At 40.0% G+C, this 17,376-nt stretch overlaps 1 protein-coding gene across 1 annotated transcript; it reads right to left on the reverse strand.

Moving 5' to 3' along the window:
• Nucleotides 1–15,761: 15,761 nt before the first annotated feature.
• On the reverse strand, nt 15,762–16,766 carry LOC122069791 (protein-tyrosine-phosphatase MKP1-like). Its single transcript, XM_042633880.1, has one exon. The coding sequence runs from the start codon at nt 16,764–16,766 to the stop codon at nt 15,762–15,764; it is 1,005 nt and encodes a 334-aa protein (XP_042489814.1).
• Between the last annotated feature and the right edge of the window lie 610 nt (nt 16,767–17,376).

A 17,376-nucleotide genomic window follows, 5' to 3' on the forward strand; every position in this document is an offset into this window, starting at 1 on the left:
CCAAGTAGATAAAATAAAACGGGCTAGAAAGGTCTTCATCTCTGCTCTTCAAGCGGTAAAATTGTCAGAAAGTGGATGTCAAGGTTACTTAGCATCGGTACTTGATGTGGATGCAAAGGTTACACCTCTAGAAGAGGTAGAGGTGGTTAAAGAATTTTACAAAGTCTTTCCAGATGATCTAATGCATCTACCGCCTGATAGAGAGTTGGAACTTGCCATAGACTTGATTCCTGGAGCAGCTCCAGTGTCAAAAGCTCCATGCAAGATGGCACCAGCCGAATTGAGGGAGTTACAGAAACAGTTGCAAGAATTATTGGAGAAGGGGTTTATTCACCCAAGTGTTGCACCTTGGGGTGCCCCAGTATTGTTTGTCAAGAAGAAGGATGGCAGTTTGCGTATGTGCATCGATTATCGGGAATTGAATAAGCTAACCATTAAGAATTGGTAACCATTGCCACGTATTGATGATTTGTTTGACCAACTACAAGGTGCAAATGTATTTTCAAAGATAGACCTTAGATCAGGCTATTATCAGCTCAAGATAAAGAGCGGTGACATACTCAAGATGGCTTTCAGGACTCGGTATGGTCACTATGAGTTCCTAGTGTTATCTTTTGGGTTAACCAATGCACCAGCAACATTTATGGATTTAATGAATCAAGTATTTCACGATGTCCTTGATAAATGGGTAATTATTTTTATTGATGACATCTTGATCTACTCTAAGACGGAAGAGGAGCATACTCAACACCTAAGGATGGTATTACAAAGGCTGAGAGAACAACAATTGTTTGCCAAATACAATAAGTGTGAATTTTGGCTTAAGCAAGTTGGATTCCTGGGACACGTAGTGTCTAAGGATGGAATCGAGGTGGATCCTGATAAGGTCAAAGCAGTAGTAGAGTGGGACCACCCCAAGAACGTTACAGAAATTAGAAGTTTCTTGGGTTTAGCTGGGTACAACCGGCACTTCATTGAGAATTTTGCTCAGATCTCAGCACCAATGACTAAGTTAACCAAAAAAGGGGTAAAATTTGAATGGACAGAGGAATGTGAGAAGAGTTTTCAGGAATTGAAGAAAAGGTTGGTGTCAGCCCCTGTGTTGACCATCCCTGAAGGCACAGGTGGAATGACAGTCTACACTGATGCTTCTAAAGTCGGGTTGGGTTGTATTCTCATGCAACACGGTAAGGTGATAGCATATGCATCCCGACAACTAAAGGAATATGAGAAGAACTACCCCACTCATGGCTTGGAACTAGCTGCAATCATTTTTGCCCTAAAGATTTAGTGACATTATTTGTATGGGGAGAAGTACGAGATATACAGTGATCACAAAAGCCTTAAGTACTTTTTCACCCAAAGAGATTTGAATATGAGGCAGAGGAGATGGCTCAAGCTCATGAAGGATTAGGACTATGACATTCAGTATCATCCTGGAAAGGCTAATGTAGTGGCAAATGCATTGAGTCAGAAGGCACAGACGGTGTCACTCTCATACTTAGCAGTCAGCCCACAACTCGTACAAGAGGCGATGCTAATGGATGAAACCCTCTTATATGAAGGAGCAACCTTAGAGCTTGAACATCAACTAGAAAAAATTGAATGGTTAACTGTATCCCTGGCAGTTCTACAAGTGCATCCGTCTATTAGGCAAGAGACTTTAATGAAACAACCTTTGGATCCAGAGTTGCAACGGATTAGAGTTAAGATTCAAGAGCAAACAATGAATAACCCTAATTTCGTTTTAGCCAGCAATAGGGCATTATTGTTTCGAGGTAGGTTGTGTGTGCCCGATGATTTGGAGATACAAGACAAGATAATGCAGGAAGAACATAGCTCTGAGTACTCACTCCACCCAGGAAGTACAAAGATGTATAAGGACCTCAAACAAAACTACTGGTGGCCAAACATGAAAATCAAAATAGCCCTATATGTGGCGACTTGCCTTACATGCCAAAAAGTAAAAGCTGAGAGGCATCGACCTTATGGTACTCTTCAGCCACCCCCAGTATCAGACTGAAAATGGGATAGGATTACGATGGACTTTGTCACCGGACTACCACGCACACCTAAGGGGATGGATGTGATTTGGGTGATAGTTGATCGGCTTACTAAGACTGCTCATTTCATTCCCATCAAGACCAAATTCTCTATGGCCAAGTTAGCACAACTTTATATGGATAACATAGTGCACTTGTATGGAGTGCCAGGGAGCATTGTGTCAGATAGGGAGCCAAGGTTCACTTCCAGATTTTGGAAAAGTTTTCAGCATGCTTTGGGATCACAAGTGAATTTGAGTACTGCTTTCCACCCACAGACTGATGGTCAGTTAGAGCGAACCATACAGATATTTAGAAGACATGCTCAGGGCATATGCAATGGAAATGTGTGGTAGTTGGGAAGAATATATACCCCTTATGGAGTTTGCCTATAACAACAGTTATCAAACTACAATTGCGATGGCTCCATATGAGGCATTATATGGTAGGAAGTGTAAAACTCCTCTATATTGGAATGAGGTAGGTGAACGCCGAATGTTAGGACGCAAAATGATACAGATGACACGTGACAAGGTCAATGTTATTCGAGAAAGGATTAAGGTAGCTCAGTTACGTCAAAAGAGCTATGCAGACACCTGCAGAAAAGATATTGGGTTTCAAGCAGGAGAAAAGGTGTTTCTCAAGATTTCTCCTACTAAAGGGTTGTATAGGTTCCATAGAAAGGGTAAGTTGAGCCCGAGATACATTGGCCCATTTGAAATTTTGACTCGAGTTGGCTCAGTAGCCTACATGCTTGCTCTTTCACCTTCGCTTGGAAATGTTCATAATGTATTCCATGTATCCATGCTGAAGCGATACGTTCCCGATCCATCGCATGTGTTACCCGTGGAACCAGAGTATCTAGAAGCTGATATGACCTATAAAGAACAGCCAGCTGAAATCTTGGACCGAAAAGTGAAGACCCTTCACAACCGCTCCATTTCCTTCGTAAAGGTGCGATGGGCTAACCATTCACTTGAAGAAGCATCCTGGGAGAAAGAGGATGAAATCCAAGCCAAGTACCCTCATCTTTTCGAACAACTAGGTACGGCAATTTTGAGGATGAAATTTTTAAAAAGGGGGGGAAAATGTGATACCCAACTTTTAAAACCTGGTTTACTTACATGGTTGACCCAGCTTAGCCATGTAGGACCTGAACCAGAGAGGGTTAAGGCGGGTTCCTTATGGACCATGATGGCAAGGGCGACTTTGAACACAGGTTGGCGAGATAAGTCCGAGTCAGTTCCAAAGGAGACAGGTGTACCTAAGCCGTGTACATGCAGGTATCTTAAGGCCATGTACGGGTAATGCTGGTATGTAGCCATATCCTAAAGTGTATACGTATTATATATCTTGTGCCGAGAGTGAGATACATGCCAAGAGTCGAATTCCATCGAAATATCAATTGTTTGGCTAAGTTTTGACCAATAGGTGGGTGGTCACAGGCGGGCGAACCCGCCCACCAGTGTGACCCACCCATGTGGTTACTAGATAGTCTCTAGTATAAATAGTACTTATTGTGTTTTTCCTTTTTCTCATTTAATGCATTAGAGAGTGGGTGAGAAAAGTAAAGAAGAGAGAGAAAAGAAAGGAAGAAAAAGAGAATGAAGAAGAAGAAAGGAAAAGAAAAGGAGGAAGAAATGATTTCAAGTGACGCCGAGGTTTGGTCTTCTCATTCTGACACTGGAAAAGTGATCTCCAACACGAGACCTACGATTTGAGGTGAGCGAAGGCTATACTTCTTAAACTTTCACAAAACCCCAAGTGAAACCCTTGATTTGGGTAGAGTTCCTTGAGATCTTGTTAATCCCTTGAGATGATGAATCTAAGATTTAATAGATGGTCTATGTGTTGATTTTGAAGGTTTAAAGAAGTGTTTACAAGATTTGAGAAGCACTGGTGATTTCTTGAGTTAAGAGGTGATTTTGGGGTTTTGGAAGAGTTATTGAGCAAAGAAGGTAAGATTGCTTTTCAATCCTTAAATCTAACTTAGATCTAGGTTAGAATCATCTTATAAGACCTTAGATGTGTGGAAAATGTGATTGGAACAGCCCCATTTGGTTTTCCCAAGGTTGAGGAGCATTTCAAAGGAGAAAACCAATTTTCTCCCCCACAGCTGGGCGAAGACCGGCAGGCGAAGCCGCCCGCCTGTAGGGGCCCTCCTGTTGGGGCAGAACCTAAATTCCAACAGGCGGCAAAGACCAGCCGATGAACCCGCTTGCCTGAGGGGGCCCGCCTATTGAACCGACGGGCTATCTGGCCCACCTGTTGGATTGGCGAGCGAAGACAGGTGGGCTGTCTGGCCCACCTGTTGGCCCACTAGTCAAATTTTTTAGCCCGAATGGGCCCAAAATGGGCGGGCAACCTTCTTTTATGATTTTAAACATGATTTAAACATCAAACATCATTAGTTTTGACCTCAAGGTGGTGAAATGCTAACCTCATTCACTTATGATAGGTTCCACTAGAATTTACATTTCTTACGCCGGATCTCACCCGTACAGAACGTGAGCTTTTGTACCCAACAAGTAAGTGGGGAGACGACATTTGACTTTATTTTAAGCTTGTTTTTGCATCATTAAATTGTATCTAGACTAGCCTTGTCGTCACGCAAATTATGTGTTGATTAGTCATCCTCGTATGCCATTCGCATGCATTGCTTGTGCATTCTAAACAAATGATTTATGATGTGTGTTGTGCTTTACATTCTAAATGCTAAAAGATTGATGTGCATACATGATAAATGGTTGGATTACTATGCATGATGCATTATTAGACTAGACGTTGTAGTTAGTTTGGAAACGAGTGCATTGGTGGCCCATGATATGGGACGCGATGGTACTATGCAATCGTACTTTGTCATATAGGAGCATGCGGTTTAGGATTATCATTCCCTACGCTATGACCCTTCCCAATAGGAGTTGAGGTGTTGGGTTATCACTTGGGAGGAAGCAGTGGTCACGGTTGTCAGGTCACTGTGGCGGTTAGACATACGCACGGCGGGTCATTAGGACAGTTAGTAAGCTCAGTGGTATATTTAAGAGGGCCAATCGTACTACTTTTAAATTACCGAGGTCGGCACCTTTACATTTCTGTCATTTACTTTTATGTTGAGAGCCGGTAGTTGGCAAGCTTTATTTTTCTGAGTACTTATAGTGAGCCTTCTCCACATCCCTATGGGTGTATAGCGGGATGGAGTTCGCGACTCCTACCCGGGGCATACGCGCACTATGGTTGTGAGTAGCACATAACCTAAGACTTAGTAATGTTGTTTAGGTGGATAAGATTTAAAATGAATTGCATAGCATATAGTGCATATGGATGTGAATGTTTGTGTGGTCTTTCTTTTCACTTACTGAGCTAGTGAGCTCATCCCACGTGCACACCTCTTTTAGATGATTTTGCAGGTCACTCGCCTAAAGATCAGGAGTCGGGCCCCACTGTCGAGTTTCCTGTTGAGGAATGGTGGGTCTCTGAGGAGTATGAGCATGGTGCTGATTGCATGTGCGAGGGCTTTTCTGCGGGACCACAGTAATGATACCGTACATGATTTCGCTTTTTGATTTTTTTGATGACCTCCCCTTTTGTGTACTTGATACGTAAATTGTTATTCTTTTTGTGTAAATATCATGCCTGCGGACCCACATGTACTTAGCTATATACTACAATTTGGGTATCAAGTATATTGGGGATATTTACAGGTAATTTAAGTCTTCCGCTGAACTTTTGAACACTTATCTTAGATGTGGGTATGTTGTGGTGGGGTACTGTATCAGATGATCCTGGCAGGTTTGGGTTAACCGGAGTTAACTCGGTCACCGGTCCGGTTCTGTGTGAACAGGGTGTGACAGTATGATTGGAACCTCTAAACATAAAACCAGACTCAAAAAGCCTTTTAAACAACTTTTGTAACATCAGATCCCACAAGATTCTAATGACTATGGAAAAATTTTACCGTCATGCCAACCAAACCGGGTGCCTTTAGAGACATGATTTGGAAAACAATAGCACAAAATTTCGTTATCAGAAACAGATAGACACAAAGTTTGATTTATAAAAAAATGTAACTCTAGCAAAGACATTAGAAAGAAAATTTTGACTATTATCAGGATTAGAAGAAGAATATATACTAGAAAAAATACTACAAAATCTAATTATTCAAATCTGTCATGTCTGTAATAAAAGATCCAATTTCATCACCGAGACGAGTGATGCGATAAAATTGTCAATGCCTAGTAGTAGTGTAGTGAAAAAAAAATGTAGTTTTCCTAATGATGAGGGTACAAAGGCCACTCCTTCAGGTCATCCCTCGGTCGAGCCAACCCCTTAGAGCATCCTTGGCCGAGCCAACCCCTTAGGTCGTCCTTGGCCGCGTCGACCATCCAAGTCATCCTTGGCTGAGCCGACCATCCAGGTCATCCTTGGCCGAGCTGACCCCTTAGCTCATCCTTTGCTGAGCCGACCATCCAGGTCACCCCTGAGAAACCTGACCCCTTGGGTCATCCTTGGCCGAGCTGACCATCCAAGTCATCCCTGGGAAACCCGACCCCTTAGGTCATCCTTTGCTGAGCTGACCCATTAGCTCATCCTTGGTTGAGCCAACCCCTTGGATCTCCTCCCTACGGAGTCTGATCCAATCCCTACAACTGCAGGGACAATCCTGTGAATCACTCATTACCAACTCAGCAAATCTTATCGCCTACTAAGCAAATCTTATCAGTAGAAGATATCCTAACAAATAAGGTAGCAGTTACCTAATGGGACTCTTCCAAGAGTTATCCTAATAAGAGTGAACTACTTGCCAAAATAGGACTCTTCTCAACCGCCTCTCTTCATTCACTGTATATAAATATCAAGGTAAGCCTCCGAAAAAGGGGATTGATCATTTTATAATAAACTCTCTTGAGTTTCTGTTGTTGAAGAAATCTGACTTAGGCATTGGAGGGTCTCCGGTCGGGTCAGCCCAGCTCTTCTTTATCTGCTCTTTGGTGCAGGTCTAGCGTGGAGTACCAAGTCTTGCAAGGAAGATCACTTGGTTTATTTTTACCGCAACACCAATCACCATCCTTAAGCCACTAGACATGCGAACGTGGAGCAAAAAACCTCTCTTATTGGATCAACTGGTCTTCCGACTTCCTACCAAAGTTGGTTTCTTCCTCAACAAGACTCCCTTAAGAAGGATCACTCTACATAACTTCTAATTCCTCAGACAATCTCTCAATCTCCATGATTATGTTCATAAAAGTAGCACAAATCCAACTCTACAGTTTATATCCACACCTTTTAATTTAGAGAAGAGGCAGAATGAAGTCGACCCCCTAGGATGTCAGCTCTAGGCTTGTCCAACAACACCAGCCAACTCTAGGTAGCCTAAACATTTGGATTCAAAACAAAACTAAGAAGGGCCCATCTTGCGCTGAGGGAGGAAATGAATCATAATGGGTGTGTGATCTGATCCAACCATAGCATGCCGATGAACAGTGACGGAGTTGAACAACCGAAATAGTTCTCCATTCCCAAGCACCTTGTCGATACTGGCCATAATCAACTCCCGACCTTGTTGCTTGTTTGACCAAGAAAAGTGAGAACCTATAAAACTAAACTCCACCAAACCACAATCATTTGAAGCATCAGAAAAATGGATAATAGAAGCCAAACTTTTTGGCTGACCCCCAAACTTCTCCTTGTTGTTAAGTCTCTCGTTGAAATCTCCAAGACACATCCAAGATCCAGAAATAGAGCGGCTGGATCAGTTCACACCAACAAACACATCCCTGACACCATGATTAGGATCACCATATACAAATGTAATATGAACAAAAGAGAATGAAAAGGACGTTGAAATAGAGAAATTCACAAAACGGTTAGAGACAAATAGAATATCTACAGAAAATGGAATCATTCCAGAACAATAGTAACTGATGTACCAACTGGGTCGAGCACAAGTAAATCTAAGAAGCCAAGTTTACCTTTAATTTTCTTCGTATAACTCTGATGTTGCTTAGTCTCAATTAAAAGCACTAAGAAGGGTTGAATTTTAGAGCAAATTCTACTCAAATATTGGATAGTCAAGGGCTGACCACACCCTTAATAGTTCTAGCAAATAAGACTCATGGCTCCCTGAATGGCTTTGAGGTAGAGATGAAGTAGAAGAAGACTCAACTAAGCCTGAATTTTTGAAAAGGACACATCGACGTATGGCCTTCTCTTTCAGCTTCTGCTGAGGTGGGTGCCATCCTAACTAAACAGGGCAGCCCAAAGGCGAAGGATCAAAGATAGTAGAAATATGGAGCTTTTAAACCGCTGAGAACCGGACTAGGAATTTCCACCTCTTTTTTAAGAGAGCAACCCAGTGCACGAGGCTTCCACTACTGTAGGGTCTAGGAGGGGCAAGTATACGCAGCCTTATCCCCTGCTTTGCAGAAGAGGTTGTTTCCACCTCTTTTCATTTGGAGGAAATAGGGTTGACCGGGTTCAACAATGGGCTAGTGGTCTCCTCGATAACAATAGAAGACCCATGAACAATCCTAGCAGAGGGCACCTTAAGATCAAAAGAGATCAGCACAATCTTTGTGGTAGGTGTGACAGCCAAAGCATTCCCTTCCCCGTCTAAAAGTTCCATCGGGTTACGAGAGCCCATATCAATTCATGCCCCATTCGCCTTGTCTATCATCAAAGAACTAGATGCATAAGCCAATTGGCTTGAACTAGGGAGAGATCCACTAATCTCCTCCAATTTGGGTTGAGCCAAAGATGCAACAGGGTTCAAAGACTTGGGACCTAAAGATAAATCATGCCCACAGCAAGGCCCAGAATTCCCAGTGACAGAAGTCACATTAGATGGAGCCAAATTAGGCCCAACAACAGCCTCGCTTGCATTCAAACTGTGGATTGGCAAATTGGGAGAGTAACCTACTTGAGAAGTAGAAGGTATACCCTGTCTCTAACCCCCATAGATTGCAGAGTATTGGCCTCCATAGGAGCAGCTTGTGAAAAATCCAATAATCTTTCTTGAGCTCCACGGATAGAGCCTCTGACCATTGCTCAAAGAACATTGACTTGCCTCATTGTCATCAAGGATCACATAGAGAAATAGGCTCATGATGGAGCAGAGAACGAAGGATACTGCCTACAGAATTTTTCATTTCCCTCAAATTGCGAACCCATAAGCCAAAGACAAAGGACATCGATCGCTGCTCATGCATTATAAGGATAGTCTTGGCAACTAACAACATCTGAATTTTTGGTATCGGCTAAACCACAAAACTCCCAAGACGAATCCATTCTCCCAAAAGTGTATCAAAACACTTTATCCTTAATTTAGAGCCAATTTCTGATAAAGGTTGGAATGGAAACCCTGATTATGCCCTTTTTATGTCACAATTCCTACGATCATGACCAATCACACAAAAAAAAAAAAAAAAAAAAGATGCAATTTCACAAAACCAAATTCAATTCAGAAAGCATCTGGACTAGCTCGAATAAAACGCAAACCTATGTAAAGGGGTTGATTAACCCTAATTGAAACCCTCACTGCAAGGGCACAATTAAAATCCTTGAGCGAGATTGGAAGTCTCACCTCACAAAACTGATCAATTTTTTCAGCAATCTGCCACACAATGCCCTCAATATGAAGAAAGAGGGGTAAATCATATATGTACAGCCACATATCGAACCAGTCCAACTTGAGTGGATGCGGTTGAACATCTTTCGACCATGGTACCAGCATCACTAGGTATTTCGGAACAACCAACGACCCTCAAGTGAGAGTAGAATCGATCTCTTCAGCACTTACAAGTTGCAGAAGGTACAAAGAACTACCAATTTGCACGACCTCAAGTTCTCTTGTCAGGTTCCAAGTCAAATAAAGGGCCTTGGACACAGTAGCCGCGGATATCTTCTTAGTAGTAAGAATTTTCCCAACCAGAACAAAATACCAATTAATACCCGATAAATTATCCACCAGATCCTCTAACTTTGGAAGCAGATCTTCCAAACTTTTGTCATTAGACATTACATGATCCTCTAAATGTAAATTAAACACCAGTTCTTCCATCTCCATCAAGAACCTGCACAAATCAAAGCTAGTAGACAGATCAGATTGACAGAGAATTGAAATGAAATAAAATTGAAACTCCATAGCGGTATCCAAAGAAACACAAACTCAAATCTCAATCAAATCACATTAACCAAAAAACCTATAGATTAGAAGGTTAAACCAAAAATAGAAGCAAGAAACTAGAACGGAAAGAGAAAAGCAAACAACAAACTAATCAGCCACTCGAATAAAATCCACATTACTAAAAAAGAAAACAAAGCACTCAAGAAACTGGCTTAGAGCCATTAATCAAAGAACAACAGACCACACCTAACATCTGGACCCTCACTCTATAACCAAAAAAAGAAAGAAACCAAAGCAAAATAGCACTCAAAGCAAACTCAAGCTTTGATCAAAGCATATCCAAGCAAACACTTAAGATCACAAAAAGATGCCACAACGAAACAAAGACCGTCAATCCAAGAAAGCATCAACGGGAGACGTGAAATGAGATGATGAGAGGAAACTACTTACAAGAAAGAAAAACAAACCTCTCGCAAGAGGGAAATCCCCAAAGGAGGATACCAAACCCTAATCGAACGATAGAAATCGAGCCCTAGATCTGGGATAAAGAGCAAACCCACTTTCTTGGGAATTGGAAACCTCAGACCAAAACGATAGCTATTAGAGGGAAAATGAGAGCTGGATTTTTTCACTTGGGCTAGTATTTTTTTGGGAATGGAAGAGATGTCCAGTGCCCACGTCAGAAATTTCAGAATAGATGTTGCCCATTTGATATGATCATAAAATTTATGAGGGATTATAAAATTAAAAAAAAATACATTTTAGCTAAACATGTATCCAAAGAATATTTTCATTCTCCACCAAGAATGCATTCTGTATTTAGAGAATAAGAATGCATACCAAAAATAACATTGAATTCCGCACCTCCTCATTCTTTCCCTCTTCCAGATCAACCAAATGCACACACGGGTGGGAAATACCCAACTCTCTATTTCTTTTCTTTTCCTATTCTTATACCACATCCCACCACACGTGGTGATTCGCTTACTTAACAATCACATCCCATACTCCCCTACAAACAAACGCAGCCTTAGGTAACGCTCAAATTCTATTAAAAAAATCAAAAAATTCAAATTCCCTGATTTTCAAGCTTTCCATCTTCCGTGTATGCTATAAAATATTAAGGCTCCGTTTGGTATCGTTTATATTCTAGAAACTCCGTCTCGTGTCAAAAACGGAAATTTCAGTTTCTGTGTCAAAACGCTATTTTTAAATGGTTTAGGGATGTTTGGTGAATCTATTTCTAGAACAGTTTCAGAACCAAGAAACGACAGTTCTGCCGTTTGGTAATGCTTGTTTCAGAAACGGTTTTTTTTTTTTTCTCTTTTCTTTTCTTTTAAGTCAATAATTACAGAAATAACATTAAAATACTATAGTCATATAAATTCTTTTGGGACAATAAAATATTACATACCAACGAAAAAAAACATGGTTTCCAAAGGATGAATAAAATACAGTATTAACAATGCCTTGTGCAAGTTAATTATTACACAATTCCCAAAATTTTTACTTTTTTTCCAAGTCTAAAGACTTGAATGCATGGATGATGTCTTTCATCTTATTTGTTTGGTCCTCTAACCTTTTAAGTGTCCCTTCCAAATATCCTTTCATGTACTCATTCGAAACGGACGGTGGTGTGGATGATGTTGATGTTGAACTTGAGCTTTCTAAACATAATGTATGTTGTATGGTAGAGATATGTGTTTCATCTTACAACCATACAAACATACCACATCCACGGTTATCAGCCTATATCAAATAATAGATGTGATTAGGGTCGTTGAAATTTAACATCGAATTAAACAAAAATCATAAATTATCTATAGGTATAGGTCAATCGTAGAAATAAATTGCCCCAGTTGAATTTAGGCAACATAGAAAATATTGTCCCTTGTTTGGACCTTTTGTCACTGTGTGTACTTTGCATTGACCTTTACCACATCTACATAGATGTAGTTGGTCCACCCACATGAAAAAATTACATGAATCTTCACACTTGAAAAATTCTCTTTTAATATTTTTACCCGACTTGGTTGTCTAATTACCACAACTCTTCCCACAAATTTCACAATTTGCTATCAAGAGTGGGGGCATAGAAGAAGTCATCTGTAACAGAAATTTAAATATCAAAAAATTTATTATAGCATCCAAATATATGACATTCATAATAATATATCAACTTGTACCACATATATAAATGTAACATAAAACAAGTACTACATCACTTGAAACATCAATTTAGGTTTTCAGTTTTGGCAAAATAGTTATCGGTTTTAGTTTTCAACTAGTTCTGGCATCCTTTATTGTCTAGCCATTGCATTTGTAATTCTTAGCCTTGTGGCATTCATCTCTTTTGGCCGATTTCGTTGACTTGATTGTATTGTAGAATGATCAATGAAATCTTCATGTGGCAGATTCAAGTCATCTTTAGCAACTTTAAAATCATCACTCATCCCCACGAATTCTGCATCAGCAATATGCTCTTCTCGAATATAGTTGTGTAGCCCACAACATGCCAGTACGATTGATGCCTGAGCTTCCACTGGGAACTGATGCATTAGCCTTAAAATTTGAAATTTGTTCTTCAATAGCTCAAATGTACGTTCAATGACAATCCGAAGTGATGAATGTCTATAATTGAACAACTCTTTTGCTGTTCTTAGGGATCTGCTACGCCCTTTGTAGTCCGGTAGATGGTACCTCTCACCCCTAAATGGTGTCAAAAATCCAGATTGGCTAGCATACCCAGAGTCGACAACATGATACTTTCCTACAGACAAAAAATAATATATATTATTACGTATACACTCAAATGAAAACCTAATATATTAGTATAAAGTTAATATCTGGAGGTGGATGCGGAAAACTCAATCGAGGATCACTTCTTGCTTGTTCAAGTACTCGACAATCATTTGCACTACCTTCCCATCCCACATACACATATGTGAATCGCATGTCAAATGAACATGCACACATCACATTTTGAGTTGTGATCCCCTTCCGATTCCTATATCGAATTTGATCATCTCTTGGAACTACCGCATGGATGTGAGTACCATCTATGGCGCCAATACAATGCTATGACATATAATGACAATTAAATGGCCAGTACATATAAGAATATAAGCATTCATATATTTAATTACAAACATGTATCATATTAACATATATACCTTGAAAAAAGGGTAGTATTTCGGGTTCTATGCAATCTCTATCGGTATCATATTGACGTCTGGCGGTCTGATTTTCTCCTTAGCCAGGCGTTGCATTGCAATCAAGACAACATTGAATGTTTGACTAACTGTTTCTCCTGAGTGGTTGAAATGATTTTGGGTGTCCCTATTACTTGAACCCTTCCCAACAATCCATAGGAACATTCCAAGCTGTTCATCCACTCGGATGTTTGTCGTGTCTTTCAACCACCCCCTATGTCTAACATAATCACATAGGTTAAGGAAGACATGACGTTCCATCCTAAACTCTTCATAGCATCTGTTGGCATGCCCATTCAACACCTCATGCATCGTCACAGCACCTGAAAATACACTATCTCTACATGGTTCTCGAATATATACCGCCTCACTCAGTAATTCCATTCCTATGTGAATGATCGTATCTTCTTCATGACTAGAAGTTTCACATAATGCATTTGACATAACTGCAATAAATAAACAATTACTACTCAATTGGAAACAAATAACTGTAAAACATAACAATCTGACACATCGTCTCAACGCAAACACCTGTTCAACATTACACACAACAATAATAGAGAAAAAACAACCTCAATAAAAGTAGCATTCAATGTATCCCCAAAAGTAACATTACACACATCAAAAGTATTGTCTTGAATCCAAAATTATCAAAAGTAGCATTCAAACACAACCTCAACTACTCCAAGGCATCTAAAAGCCAAGTCCTCTTAACAGGCTCTGCACAGACAAACAACTCCCTCCAACTAGGATCAGCACACATACGACTGGTGGCCTTCAAATATATCTCCTTTGATATATCCGGTATGGAGGATAACACCGCCTCATATGCACTCATACTGAAATCTCAAGGATAAGATGCACCTATCCCACCACGAACAGGAGATGTAACAGAAGTACTGGATGCTTTCTCAATTTTAATGGATAAATACTTCCCATACAAGTCCTTCACGTGGCTATCTCCCTTATTGGCGCTCTTTTTACTTCGTCCCATGGGTGTCCTATCAAGACTTCGTTTTGTGGTTGTCTGAGTTGGAGTATGAATATCCTCATGAAAGGAGTCAGTCGTGCTTATATGCACCAGGGTACTAGGGGAGTCAAAGACTTGCTTAATATCAATTGTATTAACAGCTCCGATGCCATCCAAATCTTGAGCACTATCAACCCCTAAGTTACCTCTAGCATATGCATCTCCAAATACCATGCTCAAATCTGGCTAATTGTTTAGTCCATACTTCTTGTATTTCAACCAACCTGGATTTTCCTGCATAAGCAGTCATTGTATCACTTAGATGTACTACTCATTGTAATCTAATTTTTAAATAATTCAACTAGCTAGTGAAATCTATTGTACCTGTATTGCCCTATCCCATACGGACTCATCATCAACTGTGACTGCTTTTGTCATTGAGTTCCACCCAAATCCAGTTGTGTCAAGCAGTCTCTTGAATTGTTGATACTCGTGTTTCAACTTGTTCATCTTGTTGCGTAATTATTTTCTCCCAACTGTACGATTTAAAGCCTGCTGAAATTGCTTTGTAATGTCCTCCCATCCAGTTTTGTTAAATGAATTATCGGATTTGTGACCATTTTTTACAGATTCCTTCATTGCTTCAATGAAAACAGTGGTCTCAAGTTCTGACCACTTAACGGCAGGGATACTACTTCTAGACATAATAGCTAGATATTATAAGTTAGTGTAAAAGTTAGCTTACTGGGAAAAAGAAAGACTGAACACTAAAGAAAGAAATAACAAAGCTCATCTTCACATATGATACAAAAATTTGTAAATAAAACTTACATGCATGAAGACCAAGCAAAGTAACAAAGAAACCCAAGTAACAATGTCTTATTATAATTAGGGGTTATAAATAACCAAAGAGATCTGGAAATCAGATTTGGAATCATACCCAAGCAAAGTGACAAAGCTCCAATAAAATCAGACTTGGGGAGAGATAATGGAAAGACCAATAAAACCAAGCAAGGTAACAAAGAAATCAAGCATAGGAAAATAACAAAGAAATCAAGCATAGGAAAATAATAAAGAAATCAAGCATATCCAAATTGTAGGTTTGTTAGATACTTATGGACAAGCTAATCAACCATGAAAAACTACAGAAAGAAAGAACACAAAAGTGACACAAATGTCACAAGCCCTTTGGTAAACCCATTGTAGACATGGGTTCTTTCATTCAAATTTCAAAGCAGTGGCAAATAAGACCCAGAAAAAAGATGAATGAACCAACATATATATTTCATGGAATTTGTTTAGAACCAACAGAACTGACAAAATAACTCAAAAAAAAAAAAAGTGATTCGACTTTTCTGTACCTCAATGGGGATGCCCTTTGGTAGACCCATTGCAGAAAGAAAATCACAAACAACTTAATTCCAATCAATCGCTTCTACATCACTTACACTACTGCTGACATCTAATTGAATCTGACAATTATCATGCTTGAATGATTTTCCCATCCAGAAATATATCATTCTACCTTCACGCTTGCCTACACTAGTATTTGGAACAAAGAAAAGAAAAGCAGCTTCTGAATCCAAATTGGCAGTGCCAAATGGTGCAACCCTTTCTAAAGTAGGCCAACAGAAAACTATAGGGTCAATTGGATTACAAAACTCAGAACCATTGTACATAAATTCAGCAAAGACAGACACATCCAGGACCTCTAGCAGATGATGCTTCTTTAGAGAAGTACCTTCCTTGCCAGCTGCTTGGTTGCTAAGAGATGATACTAAAAACATCTGCAACTGACATTCTTGAGTTGAATCTTCTTTTTCAATTGCATTGGCCCTAATGGACTCTGAAACTTTTTCTTTACTACAAAATTCTATCGAAGAACAGGTATTATTGTCTCTACCCATGCCATTCTGTTGACTTGCAGAAGTTAAATATGTGATTGTGTCCCTTCTGTATGATAGAGATTTATCATCAACCAAGGTTGGAAGCTTCAAAGAAGGTGACAAGCTAACTCTCCGTTCAGCAAGCGAGAGAACCAATCTTTTAGATGGTGATGAGATCACTTCAAAACAAGGCTTTGAAGTATGACCGACCTTAGGAGATTCTGAAATGCTAGGGATGGGATGAAGAGATGTATTGGATGGCAAATCAGGCACAGAGGAGGAAGCGGGTGATGCTGTAGAAGAAGATGTAGACGGGGAGAGTGAAGGAAATTCTGAACTAGATTTAGAGCCATTACTTGAATCAGAAGAAAAGGAACTAGGAGAAAAATGAGGTGAAGATGATGATGAGTCTGCTGACAAATGTGGAAATTTGTTTACCCTATTATCTGAGTCGAAAATCAACATTGAATCAAAATAGACTCTGCAAAGGGACCCCTTAGGGACAAACTCTTTCACATCACCCCAAGCAAACATTATAGTTACACAGAGAAGCAACTAAGAAAGAGAAATCAAACATCAAAACAGAAACAACTAACAGAGAAATCAAACATTACAGACTACCATAGCAAACATTATAGTTACATAGAGAAACAGAGAAGAAAGAGAAATCAAAACCTAGGTCTTACTATAGTGGCCTATAGCGGAACCACCACGCTTGGGGTTTATTGAACCTTAGATGAAGATTCACCGATAACGATCGCTGGTTGCGGCCGAAGTCAAACGTGATCGGCGATGGAGAAGTTGAAGGAGGCAGCCGTAGGGTTCCAATTCCAAGAAGAGAAGAAGAAGGAGAATGGAGAAGAAGAAATCGCTGTCCTCTAGTAGCAGGCGTTGCATTGCTTTATTGGGAACGAAAGTTCAGAGAGAAGAAGAGAGAAGAAGAGGAGTTACCTCCAGTAGTTCACAAGATAGCTATCGGGAACGATGGTTTCTAATTTAGGGATTTTGAAACGAAACCATATTGACGGAACTCCTTTTTGGAGTTCCAACTTTTGGGTCCTTTTTCGTTTTTTTTTCTCAATTTTTGTTTCAAAAAAACCGAAACACATCATAATGTTACCAACCGGTTTTTTGCATTTTTTTG

This window comes from Macadamia integrifolia, unplaced genomic scaffold, assembly GCF_013358625.1.
Source record: "Macadamia integrifolia cultivar HAES 741 unplaced genomic scaffold, SCU_Mint_v3 scaffold713, whole genome shotgun sequence".
Taxonomy (NCBI): Eukaryota; Viridiplantae; Streptophyta; class Magnoliopsida; order Proteales; family Proteaceae; genus Macadamia; species Macadamia integrifolia.

Excerpts from the sequence above, each read along its gene's own strand:
- LOC122069791 (XM_042633880.1), bottom strand. The coding sequence starts at position 16,766 with ATGTTTGCTTGGGGTGATGTGAAAGAGTTTGTCCCTAAGGGGTCCCTT.